Source organism: Durio zibethinus, chromosome 19 (genome assembly GCF_047325235.1).
Source record: "Durio zibethinus cultivar Kanyao isolate XHJ-2024 chromosome 19, ASM4732523v1, whole genome shotgun sequence".
Classification (NCBI taxonomy): Eukaryota; Viridiplantae; Streptophyta; class Magnoliopsida; order Malvales; family Malvaceae; genus Durio; species Durio zibethinus.
Window position 1 is genome coordinate 6,625,114 of NC_143180.1, and position 13,111 is coordinate 6,638,224.

General features: G+C 28.5%; 1 protein-coding gene across 7 annotated transcripts; it reads right to left on the bottom strand.

Annotated features, from left to right (window-relative positions):
* Nucleotides 1-8,049: 8,049 nt before the first annotated feature.
* LOC111310335 (DHHC-type zinc finger family protein) lies at nt 8,050-11,781 on the bottom strand. Of its 7 annotated transcripts, none has more exons than XR_002692544.2 (9): nt 11,428-11,773; nt 10,727-10,819; nt 10,501-10,602; nt 10,351-10,422; nt 9,372-9,470; nt 9,189-9,284; nt 8,952-9,071; nt 8,825-8,855; nt 8,591-8,707 (listed from the first exon to the last, which is right to left on the bottom strand). XR_002692544.2 is itself a non-coding variant. In XM_022909685.2 (9 exons), the coding sequence occupies exons 1-7, from the start codon at nt 11,701-11,703 to the stop codon at nt 8,973-8,975; spliced, it is 837 nt and encodes a 278-aa protein (XP_022765420.1). In that variant the 5' UTR covers nt 11,704-11,773; the 3' UTR covers nt 8,591-8,707; nt 8,825-8,850; nt 8,952-8,972. The 7 variants fall into 7 exon arrangements, 5 of the variants coding, with proteins under 5 accessions (XP_022765421.1, XP_022765420.1, XP_022765419.1 ...); XM_022909685.2 differs by having other exon boundaries at nt 8,825-8,850; XM_022909686.2 differs by lacking the exons at nt 8,591-8,707; nt 8,825-8,855 and adding an exon at nt 8,050-8,383.
* Nucleotides 11,782-13,111: the final 1,330 nt, after the last annotated feature.

Below are 13,111 nucleotides of genomic sequence, written 5' to 3' on the forward strand. Positions count from 1 at the left end.
ATAAAACACAATTTGCCCATACGTTCAGTTCCAGGATTTGTCTTAATCTAATTTTTTAGACATGTTAAGGTAATATTTTATAATTAAAATAATATTTAAAATTACGATACAATTACAATATAGTATGTAAAATTTTTCTTTAATTAATAAATTTTTTTTTTTAATATAGATAGAATGAATGCAAAATTCTTTCTCTTCTAACAAGATGGTATTAAAGACATATTTCCTTACATCAATTTAAAGCATTAAAGATTTTATTTTTTTATAAAAAAAAAAAGTCATATTCTGAAAATACAAAAAATTTGTATGTGTTAAAATTTAAATTTTATAATTATTAGATGCTAATTAACTAAATTAAATATGAATTCAGAGCATTCAAGATTTTATTTTTAAAATATTCTCACAAAAATCAAATCCTAATTAATAAATAAAAAAAAAACTTTTTTCCTCATCTATTGAACTAATATGTGGAGATATATGTTTAAAAAAGTTGCAAAATTGCCATTAGTGGACTTAATATATGAACTATATATAAATATTAATTTATTGCTCATTGTTTTACTTATTTTATTGTTTAAATATTGGACTTCTTTTAATGTATTTATTGTTTTATGAAAAAATAATTAATAATAGTGGGTTAATTAATATATATTTGAAACCTAACTGTAAAAGAACAAAAATATACAGTTGTTCTCTTCTAAGAAAAAAAAAAGTGTTATCCAATTAATATTTTCAGAATCAGAATCAAATTGCAAGAATATATCAAAGGAATATGTAATATCCCTTTGAAAATCCCATTGGATCACACATGAATGTTGGCTACCAAATTGCCACTGGCCCCTCCCCACCAGCCACTTGTCTCACTCTCTTTCAAGTTTAAATCATGTTCTAGATTTTTTTTTCCTTAATTTTCAAATCAGAAATAACAACCTCTTTAAATAGTTTCAACTTTTATTTCCTTGATTTATTTTTAAAATAAAAGAAAAACACATTAGAATTTTAAGTACTCTTGCATTACAGTAAAAAACTTAGTCTCATTTTCTTTGTTATTTTTTATATTTCAAAATTATGTCATATATTTTAAAAAAAAAAAAACTTGATACTCTTATTTTTTATATCTTAAATTATTTTTATAATAATTTTTAAAATTATTAAATTAAAAAAATGAAAAGTCAATTTTACAAAAAAAAAAAGATTTTTTACTTAAAATTTTATAAAAATTAAATAAAAAAAAATAATTTGAGCCCTTAAAGATTTTAAATTTGATCCGTCATGTTATTTTTTTATATATATATATATATATAAATTGACAACCCATATTATCTTAAATTGATGTTTCAACGATCAAACAAATTAAATTTATGGGAGTCACGAAACTCTTTAATATATGATCAACATCAACAAGACATCTTCAGACTTCATGCATCTATCATCCAGTTTTTGTCCAGCAAAATTTCTCTCTCCTTCATTATTGACATGTCTCTCTAAGAATGTTTTTCCGTAGGGACACATTTCCGATTATATAGAGCATATATATCTTATATTTTTTTCTCAATCAATCGTGCTATAATTAAATTAAATGATTCATACAAAAAAACATTTTGTGCTTATCCCCACGTCACACTGCGTGATCTTGACACCTCATAATTTTTTTATTTGAAAGTTAGAGTTCAACTTAATCAATAAAATTAAAATTTTGATATTTTATCGATAAATTATATCACTAATTTTATAATTTTATTATTTGTAAAAATGTGAATTCCAATCAAATTTGATAAAACAAAGCTTCAAGTAAAGTCGATAATTCAATTCGTTTTTGATGGGTTTTGACCTAATCCGACCCTATGAGGTTAGGTTTTTTTTTTTGAAATTTGAATTTCGAGTCAAGTCGGATAAGATTATGAAATAATCGAAATCAAGTCGGGTTTGAGTTTTAGGCAAATTCGATCCGATCGAAAATTATATAAAAAATTATTTTTTAATTAATTATTTAATTTTTATTTATATATATATATTTATATAATGATATTTTTAAATATTTATATTTAAAAAATAATATTTTATATTTTTAAAAATAATATTTTATTAATTTTGGGACGGATCGAATTGAGTACAATTTATATAGTATCAGGTCAAGGTCAAATTCGGATATAAAAAAACAAAAAAAATTTCAGATAGGATCAAGTTTGAATTTAATAACACATAAAGTCAAGTCGGGTTCGGGGTGAGTAAAATCCGCCCCAAACTCGACCCGATGCCAACCTTAACTTCAAGGGTTTATTATCACCGATATATATATATATTTTTTGTGTTTTTAGTTTTTTTGTCTATTTTTATTTTTTGAATTTTTTTAATTTTCAAAATTGCCTTGATGGTCTTATTGATTTAATCAAAAGAAATCAAAGGAGGAGGGGCCTTTTTGTTTTATTCCATCCTACATTTAGCTGACTTATAGTATAATTTGTAATCATCAATTTTATTACTGGACAAAAAATCATAAATATTATTATATCATGTTTGGATTAGTAGAAAATTGAAGTCAATAGATATGGGAAAAGTGGGATTATTAGAAATTAATATGAAAGATTGTTCTTGTTTCCTTTTTTTTTTTTCTGGATTTGAAAAAATGTGATTGTCTATCTGCTCACAAATTAACAAGTGAAGAATACGGTTCAACATGTATATAAATATTTCTATGGCAGATTTTTATGCAAATGATAGTATTTTTTTTTCAACAATTAAGTAATGCAAGTATAAGTGCACACCCACTTTCATTTAACCTCCTTTTTCTTGACCCTCTTAGTAAAAATTAAAAAAAAAATTGAATTAACTTTGATTTTAAAATTTTTAGTACTAACTTTATAGATAATTCCAATTATTTGATTCCATTTAACTTTAACAAAGATTAAGAAAAATGTTTTAATTTTAATGTATTTAATATTATATTTTTATATTTTTTAATAATTTTTAATAAAAAAGCATAAATATTAAAATTGAAATATAAAAATGGTAATGGTACTATGTTTGTTTGATACTTACGGAGTTTTTTTAAGAAGTCTTATTTGAGTAAAGTTATTTTTAAAATGCTGTAAAAAAAAAGTTAAAAATAAGCGTTTAATCATCTATCATTTAGCAAATTTAATATAGAAGTATTAAATAATGAAAATTATATAATAATACTTTTGTATATTTTTAATAAATTAAAAAATAAAATAATCAATTTTATTAAATAAATAAAAGAAAGATTTTTTTTTTGTTAATTAGGATAAAAACAAACGAAATCCATAGAAAAATTAGAAAAAATAAAAAAAAGTGAAATAATGTAATACCCTTATAATTTTATGAACAATTGAAGAGGAAAGCAAGAATATTTGTGAATTATTCAAGAGTAAAGTGAGAATGTAAAATAATATCATTAAATACCTATTATTAAAATTAACACTCCTTAAAAAAGTTTTGATTTATAGTTTCATGTAAAATCTCAAACTGTCAAAACGTTTTACTTTGGCTTTTACTTTGGCTTTTATAGTAGATAAGCTCATGACTAAAAAAAAAAAAAACAGAACAAAGAAAAAGGTTTTCCATCAAAAAATTTAAAGACGTTAAAAGTCTTCCGTTGGTAACGAATATTCCATCGACAATGAGTGGGATTTGGCGACGGGATTTTTCATTGAAAATTCTTTATTTTTATTTTAATAATATTTTTTATTTAAGATTTTTTTAATTTTAATTTTAAAATTCCATCTATAATTTTATTAGTAACAGTAATATTTGTCGGTAATTTTAATTAGCGATAGATAATTTCATCGCTAATATTATTTTATTTAAGATTTTTTAATTTTAATTATAAAAGTGATTGATAAAATCATTATAATAAAATTTTTCATTATTAATATTATTTTTATTTGATATTTTTTGTTTTTAATTCTAAAATTTTGGTGGTAAAGCTTATACTAATAGATTTTTTGTTGGTAAAAGATTAGAATATTTTAATAACATAATTTTTGTCGGTAAAAGCCTCAATTTTTGTCTCTAAAATATTGAAAATTCATCAAAATTTGAGGATCGATCCCTTTTATTCGAGGATTGATCACTATTGTTAGAGGAATGACTGCTTAAACTTTTAAGCTCATTATAGCTTTCCCGACTCTACGAAAATCATCCATATTAATCTGAACACAACCGTATCATATTAAAATTCAATATTCAATTCATTTCCGTATAAAATTTACAGACACTACATCCACAAACATTAATGAATTCATCATATCCATCAATTCATTTATAAATTACACAAACATCAACGTCCATCAAAATTAAATAAATTCAGAAATATTCATAAACATCCATATATAAAACCTCGGTACACATCCACGAAATCCATATGCCACACCAAAGAAAAATAGATCATTTTCCCTAAGCTGGCTAAGCATCCACATCATGTTCAAAAATGAAAAAAATAAAAAATTGAGACATCTCAAAAAAAAAGAAAAAAAAGAAAAAACGTGAAACTCAACATAAATTTTACGTGTAGGAAAACGTCAAACGCACTATCCAATCTTTGAGGATGTGTATTCAACTAAAAATTCTCCATGCCAATGATGTTAAAAGATGATCAATTATAGACAAGAAAAAGTTCCGTATATGTCATAACAGTTTTGAGATTGTTAGATGTAAATAATATTTTAAAATCGAAAAAAATAAAAGAGAATCGTTATTAATCTTTATTAGGGTGTGATTGACCACCCAAAAATTTATCTTTTTAATAAAACTATAAAAACAGGCTTAAAGTTTATTAAAAAGATAAATTTTGGTCTACAAAAAATCAAGTTGGGTCCGGGAGTTGATTACATATAGGAAATGATTAACATCCCCACAACGCCCATAAATTGATACCTTTTAATTACGAGCTATTTTCGACGTTGGATAAAAATGATTTTAATTTAAAATTTAACACTAATTCTCTTCATTTGAAAAAATAAAATTTTGATAAAATTTTTATTTAGAAATATTGAGAAAATCTTTAAGTTAAAGAATTATCTTAAAATTCTCTAACGTCTAGGCATAATTTAAAAATAACTCTTTTCGCTTAAGATTTAACATAATAATCCTTAAAATGAAATAATAATTTTTATAAAAATAATTGTTATTGACTCTCCAACATCTAGGCAGAGTACCAAGGATTATTTCTTTCGGAATGTTATTTTTATTTTATTTTATAATATCACAAAAAAATTTTTTTTAAAGTATTATTCTTTTTTATTATAAAATATTTTATCATCAAACAATAAATTAAATAGAGAATAATGCAGACAATTATTGATGATAACATGCCAACGTATGTATGCTAATGAATGTCATGTAAAATGAAATGCAATTTAAAAGTTGAGTTCTTAAGTATAATGAAACCACCCCGACTCTCCAACCTCTAAGCAGAGCTTATGTGTGACTGTTTATATTTAAGATCCTAATTTACTAATATATATTTTATTTATTAATCTTGTTATTAATACGAATTAAGAAATCGTGTGAAAAGACTTAACGAAGTAAAATTTTTTAAATACCCCATCATCTAGACAATATTCGGGAACAAATTACTTCAAATAAAATTTTCACACGTGTCCTTAGAATTTTTAAGAGGTTTTGAGTAAGGGCTTGTGTAGAGGTTTTGAAAGTTTGGTTTTAAGGTTTAGACGGTTTTAGAGCTTGAATTTTAGGAATTTTGGATTTTGGGGTTTGGATTTAAGAGTTTAAAGGTTTGAGATTTCAGATTTTAAGGGTTTGGGATTTTAGGGAGTTTGAATTTAAGGGATTTTGGATTTTAGGGGTTTTAGAAACCTAAGATTTTGAAAATTAAGAATTAGTGTTTAAGGTTTCGTTTTTAAGAAAATACGAACATCTCTAAAAATCTCCAACATCTAGGTGAATTTTCAAAGCAGGTTCTATTTTAATGATTTTTGAAAATTAATTTAAAAATTTCTTATATTTTATTTTTTATGAAAATTTATTAATAATAATTCCCCAACATCTAGGCGAAAATATTTTTTAAAAATTTTTTTTTTATTCCCTCCAATATTTAGGCAGAGAAAATAATAATAATAATAAATATTTTTTTGAGCATTTTTAATATATATTTTTAATTATTATTTGTTTTCAATTTTATTATTATTAATAACAATTAGATATTTATCCTAATAAATTTAAATATTTATCATGCATAAATATAAAACTTAAAATAACAAAAATAATAATAAAAAAATAAAAAAAATTTTTTTTACCTGAACCGGACAGGTCAGTGGTTCGGTCAACGTTGGTATGAGCCGGTTTGACCAATTCGACGGTTCAATTAGTGGTTCGACGATCCGACGGTTCAGACCGATTCACTGGCGGTTCATCTGAACCAATTAAAGGTTGGCTGAAGCGGATCATCGGGTCGAGTTGCACAGATCTCGGGTTGGGTTTGGTCCACGTGCAGATCCTCTACGCTTGAAACGACGTCGTTTTGGTTATATGCTCAAAACGATGTTGTTTTGCCCTTATGTTTTTTATAAAAATCAGATTTTTTTTCTCAGTTTATTTCATTTCACAGGGAAAAAAAAAGGTTTAGGGGTTCTCTGGCTTCGCTGGAATCTGACGTCGGGCGTTACACCGGCCGCCGGTGATAGCCTGTGATAGAAAAATGATCAGAAAGTCACCAGAAATTCCTTTCGACGTCCTCTTTCTAGATTCGACATTCGTTTGGCCTGAAAGTGCCTTGACATTGACGAATTGGCCTTCGAAGTTTCTGATCTCTCTTGTTTTTATTTTTATTTTCGGACGGCTTAAACTAATGATTTCTCTTTCTTGTTTCAGGCGGCTGTGGCGCTGAGGGTCCTTCTTGCGGGGAGGACTGTGTTTGTTTTTTTTTTTGTGTAGATCTGTTTTGTTTTTTATTTTGGTATTTTGGGGGGTTGCTTGAAATTTGATTTTTTATACATGGGAATGAGGGTCTATTTGGGGTTGTTGAGAGTGTTTTGAGAGGGGAGTTCGTCTGAACTTGAGGGTTTTTGTGGGGGTAGATTGAATGGATCTTTTTTTTTTTTTTTTTTGAGAGCGTTCGAGAGAGTCGTTAAAGGGGAAGAGGCTATGTGTGTTTAAAAGGATTCAAATAGGGGGATAGATGGTGGTCATAGACGTGGTAAGATGACTGTCTGGTTTGGTGGCTGGACAGAGGGCTGGTCAGGGAGCTGGTCGGGGGCTGTAAGGTGGCTGGTCGGGGCCGACAGCAACGCCAGCCACCCTACTTTTTGTTTTTTTTCTTTTTCCTATTTTCTCTTTTTCTTAATAATTATATTTTTTAAAAATTATTAATATTATTATTAAAATTAATAATAGACTCGAACAAAATCGATGTCTATAATATACTATGAAATTAATTTAAAAAAATGAAAATTTGAATGCTAATTATTGCAGATGGACATTTAATTTAATTGATTGATGCATAATTTTTACTCAAATAATAGAGTTCAGATATTTTTTAAATAAAAAATTTTACTAAATATATTCGTGAAACAAAGATTTTGCTTTTTACATTTTACTTTTATCTTATAAAAGTTAAAAAAAAAAAAAGTAAAAAATTGAGTAAAAATTAAAATAGCAAAAATACTAAAAAAAAAAATATTTTGATTAAAAAAACTGCCCACCAAATTATTTTACTCCACCGAATGAGGCATTTTGCAGACAGAAAGTGACTGCACAAATTAATTCTACAGTTTACTAAGGCACTACTGGCTACTGGGGAAAAAGCTAATGGCTGAAAGCAAAAGGTATCTGCAATTTGATAGATTCCGATAAGTTTTTTCAATTGGAATCTTGATGCAATTATATTCATCCTAGGATGAATATTCCTTATCAAAATATCCTTAGCTTTTGCTCGTGTGAATCTACGTCTAATTCACCATGATTTGTTATATGAAAAATTTTAATTGCAACATCCGAATTCTATTTTTTTTAATTTAAAAGCATCTAAATCATTGACATTAATATCAAATCCACAATCTTTATGAATGATTACCATCAACATTTACCATTTGTAATTGATTAATTTTCAATATATTGAACATCATCATCATCACGTTTATGAAGACTAAATCTATAACATGATTTCGACATGTGAATAATGATTATGAAGGTATAAAACTAATTAATAAAACAAAAAAAAGTAGCAGAAGAAGGCTTGTTTCTCAAAAAGTGATTGGTCTATTAAATAAAAAAAAAAAAGGAACAATGAATTTCTTGTCTAACGCTAAATCATTTTACTTGTTTCTTCTTCACATTATGGTCTCTTCTTTTCTTCAGAATTATAGCATAGAAGTGCACTCCACCCTCAAGCTTTCTCATGTGCCTGAAAGGAAATACTACTACTACCAGTTTTTCCAACGAGTGTAAAAGTGGAATAAACTTTTCTTTTTAAAGGGAGACTGAAGTTTTGATAATAATAAAAAAAAAAGTCATACTAAGATTTAAACTTCAAACTTATTAGATATTATCTCTTAAATGTGGTTACATAATTAAGCCAAGTTCCCAGTTCCGAATGAAATGAGCTGAAATATGCCAACGAAGTTAAAACATTTAATACATTTGATGTTTATTACACAAATTACATTCAACTTGTAACCTATATTAACTGCCTAGGTATTATTATGTGACAATTTGATGTACAAAATTCCTGCAGAAAGGGGAGGGGAAAATGATTTAAAAAAAAAAAGAACTAAGTACAAGCGAGTATTATCTGGCTAGGCAAAGCATACATGGCACTATGTACATCTATGGTTGAGAACTTCACCTAGTTAGGCCAACAACTCATTGAAGCTATCCTTTGTCCCACGGAAACAATGTGATAAAATGAACAGTAAGAAAAATCTTCATCATGTAATAAACAAGTATGGAATGCAACAAATTCTGCGACTGACCTGGGTGGAAGTGGAAAATATCTATGAACTACTGTCACGTGAAGTAGGGAAGCTAACTCCGTCTTTTAGATGGCTAATTGATGTCGGCCATAACCATCTCAGAATGTTGGGACCCAATACCTGATTAAGAGTTTGATAAGTCATGCTAATAGCTTACAGGTATGATATATTGAGAAAGAAAACAAGAGAAACAACACACGGACATGAGAGAGAGGGGGGGGGGGGGGGGAGAAGTACCAAGGTAATGTTTTTGTAAACACTAAGATCAAATGGATGACGATAGCTCAGCCCAGATTTATTAGCCAACCATGCGGCTCGAATTCCTTCATAATACTGGCAAAAGGATAATTCCAAGGTGGCTTAAACAATTATGCAGGAGTAATTCAAGCCATGCATCACCAACTGTTAAAGTCAATGTACCTCTATGGTTGTCATATTGCGAGTTATAAGGTAGATATGCCAACCTAACAGAGTCCCAAGTGTTGCGGATAATGCAAGCATCATTACTCCACAAGCAAGCTACAAAACATATAATATACCCTGAGATTTTATTAATAGCTTCTACCCTCTCAAACAGCTGGATTGGAAAGGGAGAATTGGGGGGTGGGGGGGGTGGTTAATAACATAAAGCTTTACAACATAATGCAGCCAGGACTTTATGGCATAAAGCTTTACAGATTAAAGCAGGTCAAACACTAATAGAAAAGAAACCCACAAGTCACTACAGAAACTGAAATTTTAATTTAACTTAGTATGGTTAAACTCGAACTCAAGCCAGGAATTAAAAAAAAAAAAAAAATCCAACTAAGAAAGGCTATCTAGCTTTTTTTGGACATTACACCATAGAATGTCAAGGCTTGGGCCAGATTAGGTTGCTTTTAATCTTCCATGTTTGATATGAGAAAAATCAAGTGTACCCTAAAAACTATGCCTCTCACTCAATACTTTACCAAGTTCCCTAATAGAAAAGAAGTGTGCAGATGTCGGTTAAATATAAGAAATTTGTTGAAGTTAAACAAAAAATAAGCCAGACAGTGTACATTTTGATATAAGAGGGCATGGATGGCTTAAAAGAAAAAAATAGGATCAACATAGTTTGCAGGTCCTTAACCAGAATTTATGCAATGTCAAAAAGTGAAAAGGTAAAAGGCTGTAGCCAACTACATTTTGTATTTACTAGACTCTGTTGCATAACCGAAATCACAGAATATACAACAATTCTGCTAGCCAGAAACAGCTTACTGCAGACATGATAATTCACAGCTACCTTCTGAACAAGTTTAGAAACAGGAGACAGGCACTTCAATAGAATTCTAGCTTAACTTATGCTCTTATTGCTGTAACAACAATAAAATTGCAGATGCATCTAATTAACTACATATTATTAACTGCAACTTACATAAAAAATTTTGAGGGGAGTTGTTCCACTGTAATTCCAGTCTTTCTGACAGGAACAGCTTATTACGATTACCTAAGCACGACAAGTTTCATATTACAACTGGGGCAACTTTGTAATGTTAAAACAAGAGAAGGAGCAAATGATGCATACTGTGGAGTGGATACTACCCATGGTTGCATAAAGTATAAGATTGAAGAAAGCTTTATAGTTCCAGTAACCAACACAATTATTTATCCAAAGGCAATGATGGTCCTGCACCCAATTTAGAGCATTAGAAACCATAAATCTGAAAACCTCATGTTAAAATAAAAACTTTCCTCAAATGAAAATTGCTAAAAGATATATATATATATATATATATATATATATATCCTACCATCCTTAGTATGCATCTTCTGCAAACCCGGCAGTGATGAGCCCTGGGAGGTTTATATGCAGCACATTTGTCACAATATTTTGATTGTACACCCTATATCATTCATCATGAAGTCAGAATACATAATGAAGGTATAAACTTTGCATATCTGAATTCTAAACAACAAATTCTCCTAGTCCTTCTCTCATTAACTTCCATAATTAGGGAAAATATAAATAGCATGCCTGATCTCACTTGAAGATTCTGCCTATAAAAATTGGGAGATGTTGAATTCTATCGGGCTGCCAAGTTAAGGGCCAGTCTAGATCCAATCAATAAATAAGATACATAACTCTACTTGAAAATCCTTCTTTTCCACAATTTCACGAAACTGAACAGCTATTATAAATTATATGCAAATTTTTAGTTTAAAAAAATAAAAATAGAGGCATAACCTAGTTGATTCATGCAGCCACGTACCCAGCAGGCCTGAGTTGGCTAAAGGTCTAGGTTCAAATTAGCAATCTTTTCTCCTGATCATTTACCTTATTTCATTAATCACATCTACCGTAAAATGGAGACAAAAAAGAAAAAAAAATTCCACAAATAAACTGGTCCTAGTAAATCCACCATAATCTACTATTAAAACTCAAATTGACAAAAAATTCAACTTTTTCTGAATCTATTGATTTGATGGATAAATTAAGGAAAAAAAAACTTACATTTTTGTTGGGTTCTTGATCTGATACAGAAGAACAATCTTCAACATCGGGGAGATAAGAAGAAGGAACATGACCTGGGTCAGTAAGAACACCAACAATGAAAGAGAAGAGACAAAGAGAAGCCAGGAAAGTGAAGATAATAATATTTAAAGACCCAGCTGAGCTCTGCAGACCAAGCCAATCTTCAGTGAAAATGAAGAATGTGATATAATAAACAAAACCCATCAAGAAAAACACAGCAAAGATTGGAATTGAGAGGAATTTTTGGTACTCCATCTTGGAGAATTCTTGGGTTGTGAAGGAAGAGCTGAAAGACGTGAAAAGCAAAGCATTCTCCTTTTCGGCCGTTGGTAGAGAATATGAATTTCGTACAATTTTTTGGGCTTCTTGGCCCAAACAGAATCAGGTGGGCTACTTCGAGTTCCTACAAGAAAGGCTCAGGGTTTTTTGGCGGATGAATATCCGATAGTCGAGTTTTTAATAAGAAGGCTTTGTTTGGTTAATTTTTCTTATTATTTACTTTTTCTTATTTATTTTTGTTAACAAAAAAGAAATTATAAAAATATCTATCAAATTTTTTTAATGGTGTTAATCAATAAGACATATTAGTAAAAAAAATGAAAACTTGAGTACATACTCAACATTTTTTTTAATATAGGTACTACAATAGACATTTTTCAATATTATAGAGATTAGATGGAACAATAATTCTTTATAGTAAATATGAGAATTTCGAATTCAAAATTTTATTTAATTAATTTATATATTTATTTTTATGAGATAAAATTTAATAAGTATATAATTCAAATTCAATACTTATAATATATATATTTTTTATTAGATTGTCATTATAAAAAAATTTAAATGAAAATTTAGCAAATATAAATATTCATCCACATACAAAGGGGTAAGGATCCCTTAATTGCAGCCATGTTAACCTGAAGCATTTGATACCTTTAATATACTTAAGGATCTTCATGAAGTTGCAATCTGTTGGAGATATCAAAAAAAAATTTTTCTTCATCAATGCATGTGAAATAAATGCAATTTAATTAGAAACTATCAGTGAAATAAATAAGTCAAAACAACTCGGATCAAAATTCGAGGTAAGTAATGCTTGTACCAGTTTGATTAGAAACTATCAGCAGAGGAAGTAAATGCAGAGATCATGATTTGAAAGGAATAAATCATTAAGAAGAGAGGAGAGCTTGGTGAGAAAATTACTTAACTTTATGAAAAAAAAATGTGTCGGGAGAATTAGACAACAACATTGGATGCTCTATCTTCATAAATGTCGATTTTTGGGTCCATTTGGCATCTTTTTGTCAAGGGGACAATATCTGATTTGAAGAAAGCATAGATTGGTGAGTTGACTCATCCCTCTTGCAATGATTCTTTGTCATCGTCCTTCCTCCTCTTCATTTGGACAGGATCTATTTAATTTCAGGTATCCTAAGGATGGGAAGAACGCTAATATTGTTGTTGTTATTGATGTGTCTGTTTCTATTTCTGACGTGTTCTAAAGCATCCAGAACAAAAAATTGTAAGAAACTCTAGAGAGGGCTGGGCAGGTGATCTATAGGAGGTAGATTTGGGCTTTCCATGCAACAAACTATTTCAGTTTGGACTGAATTTGTGATCGAAGACAGCCAACTGAAAACTTGGCTCCCATATATATACCCTG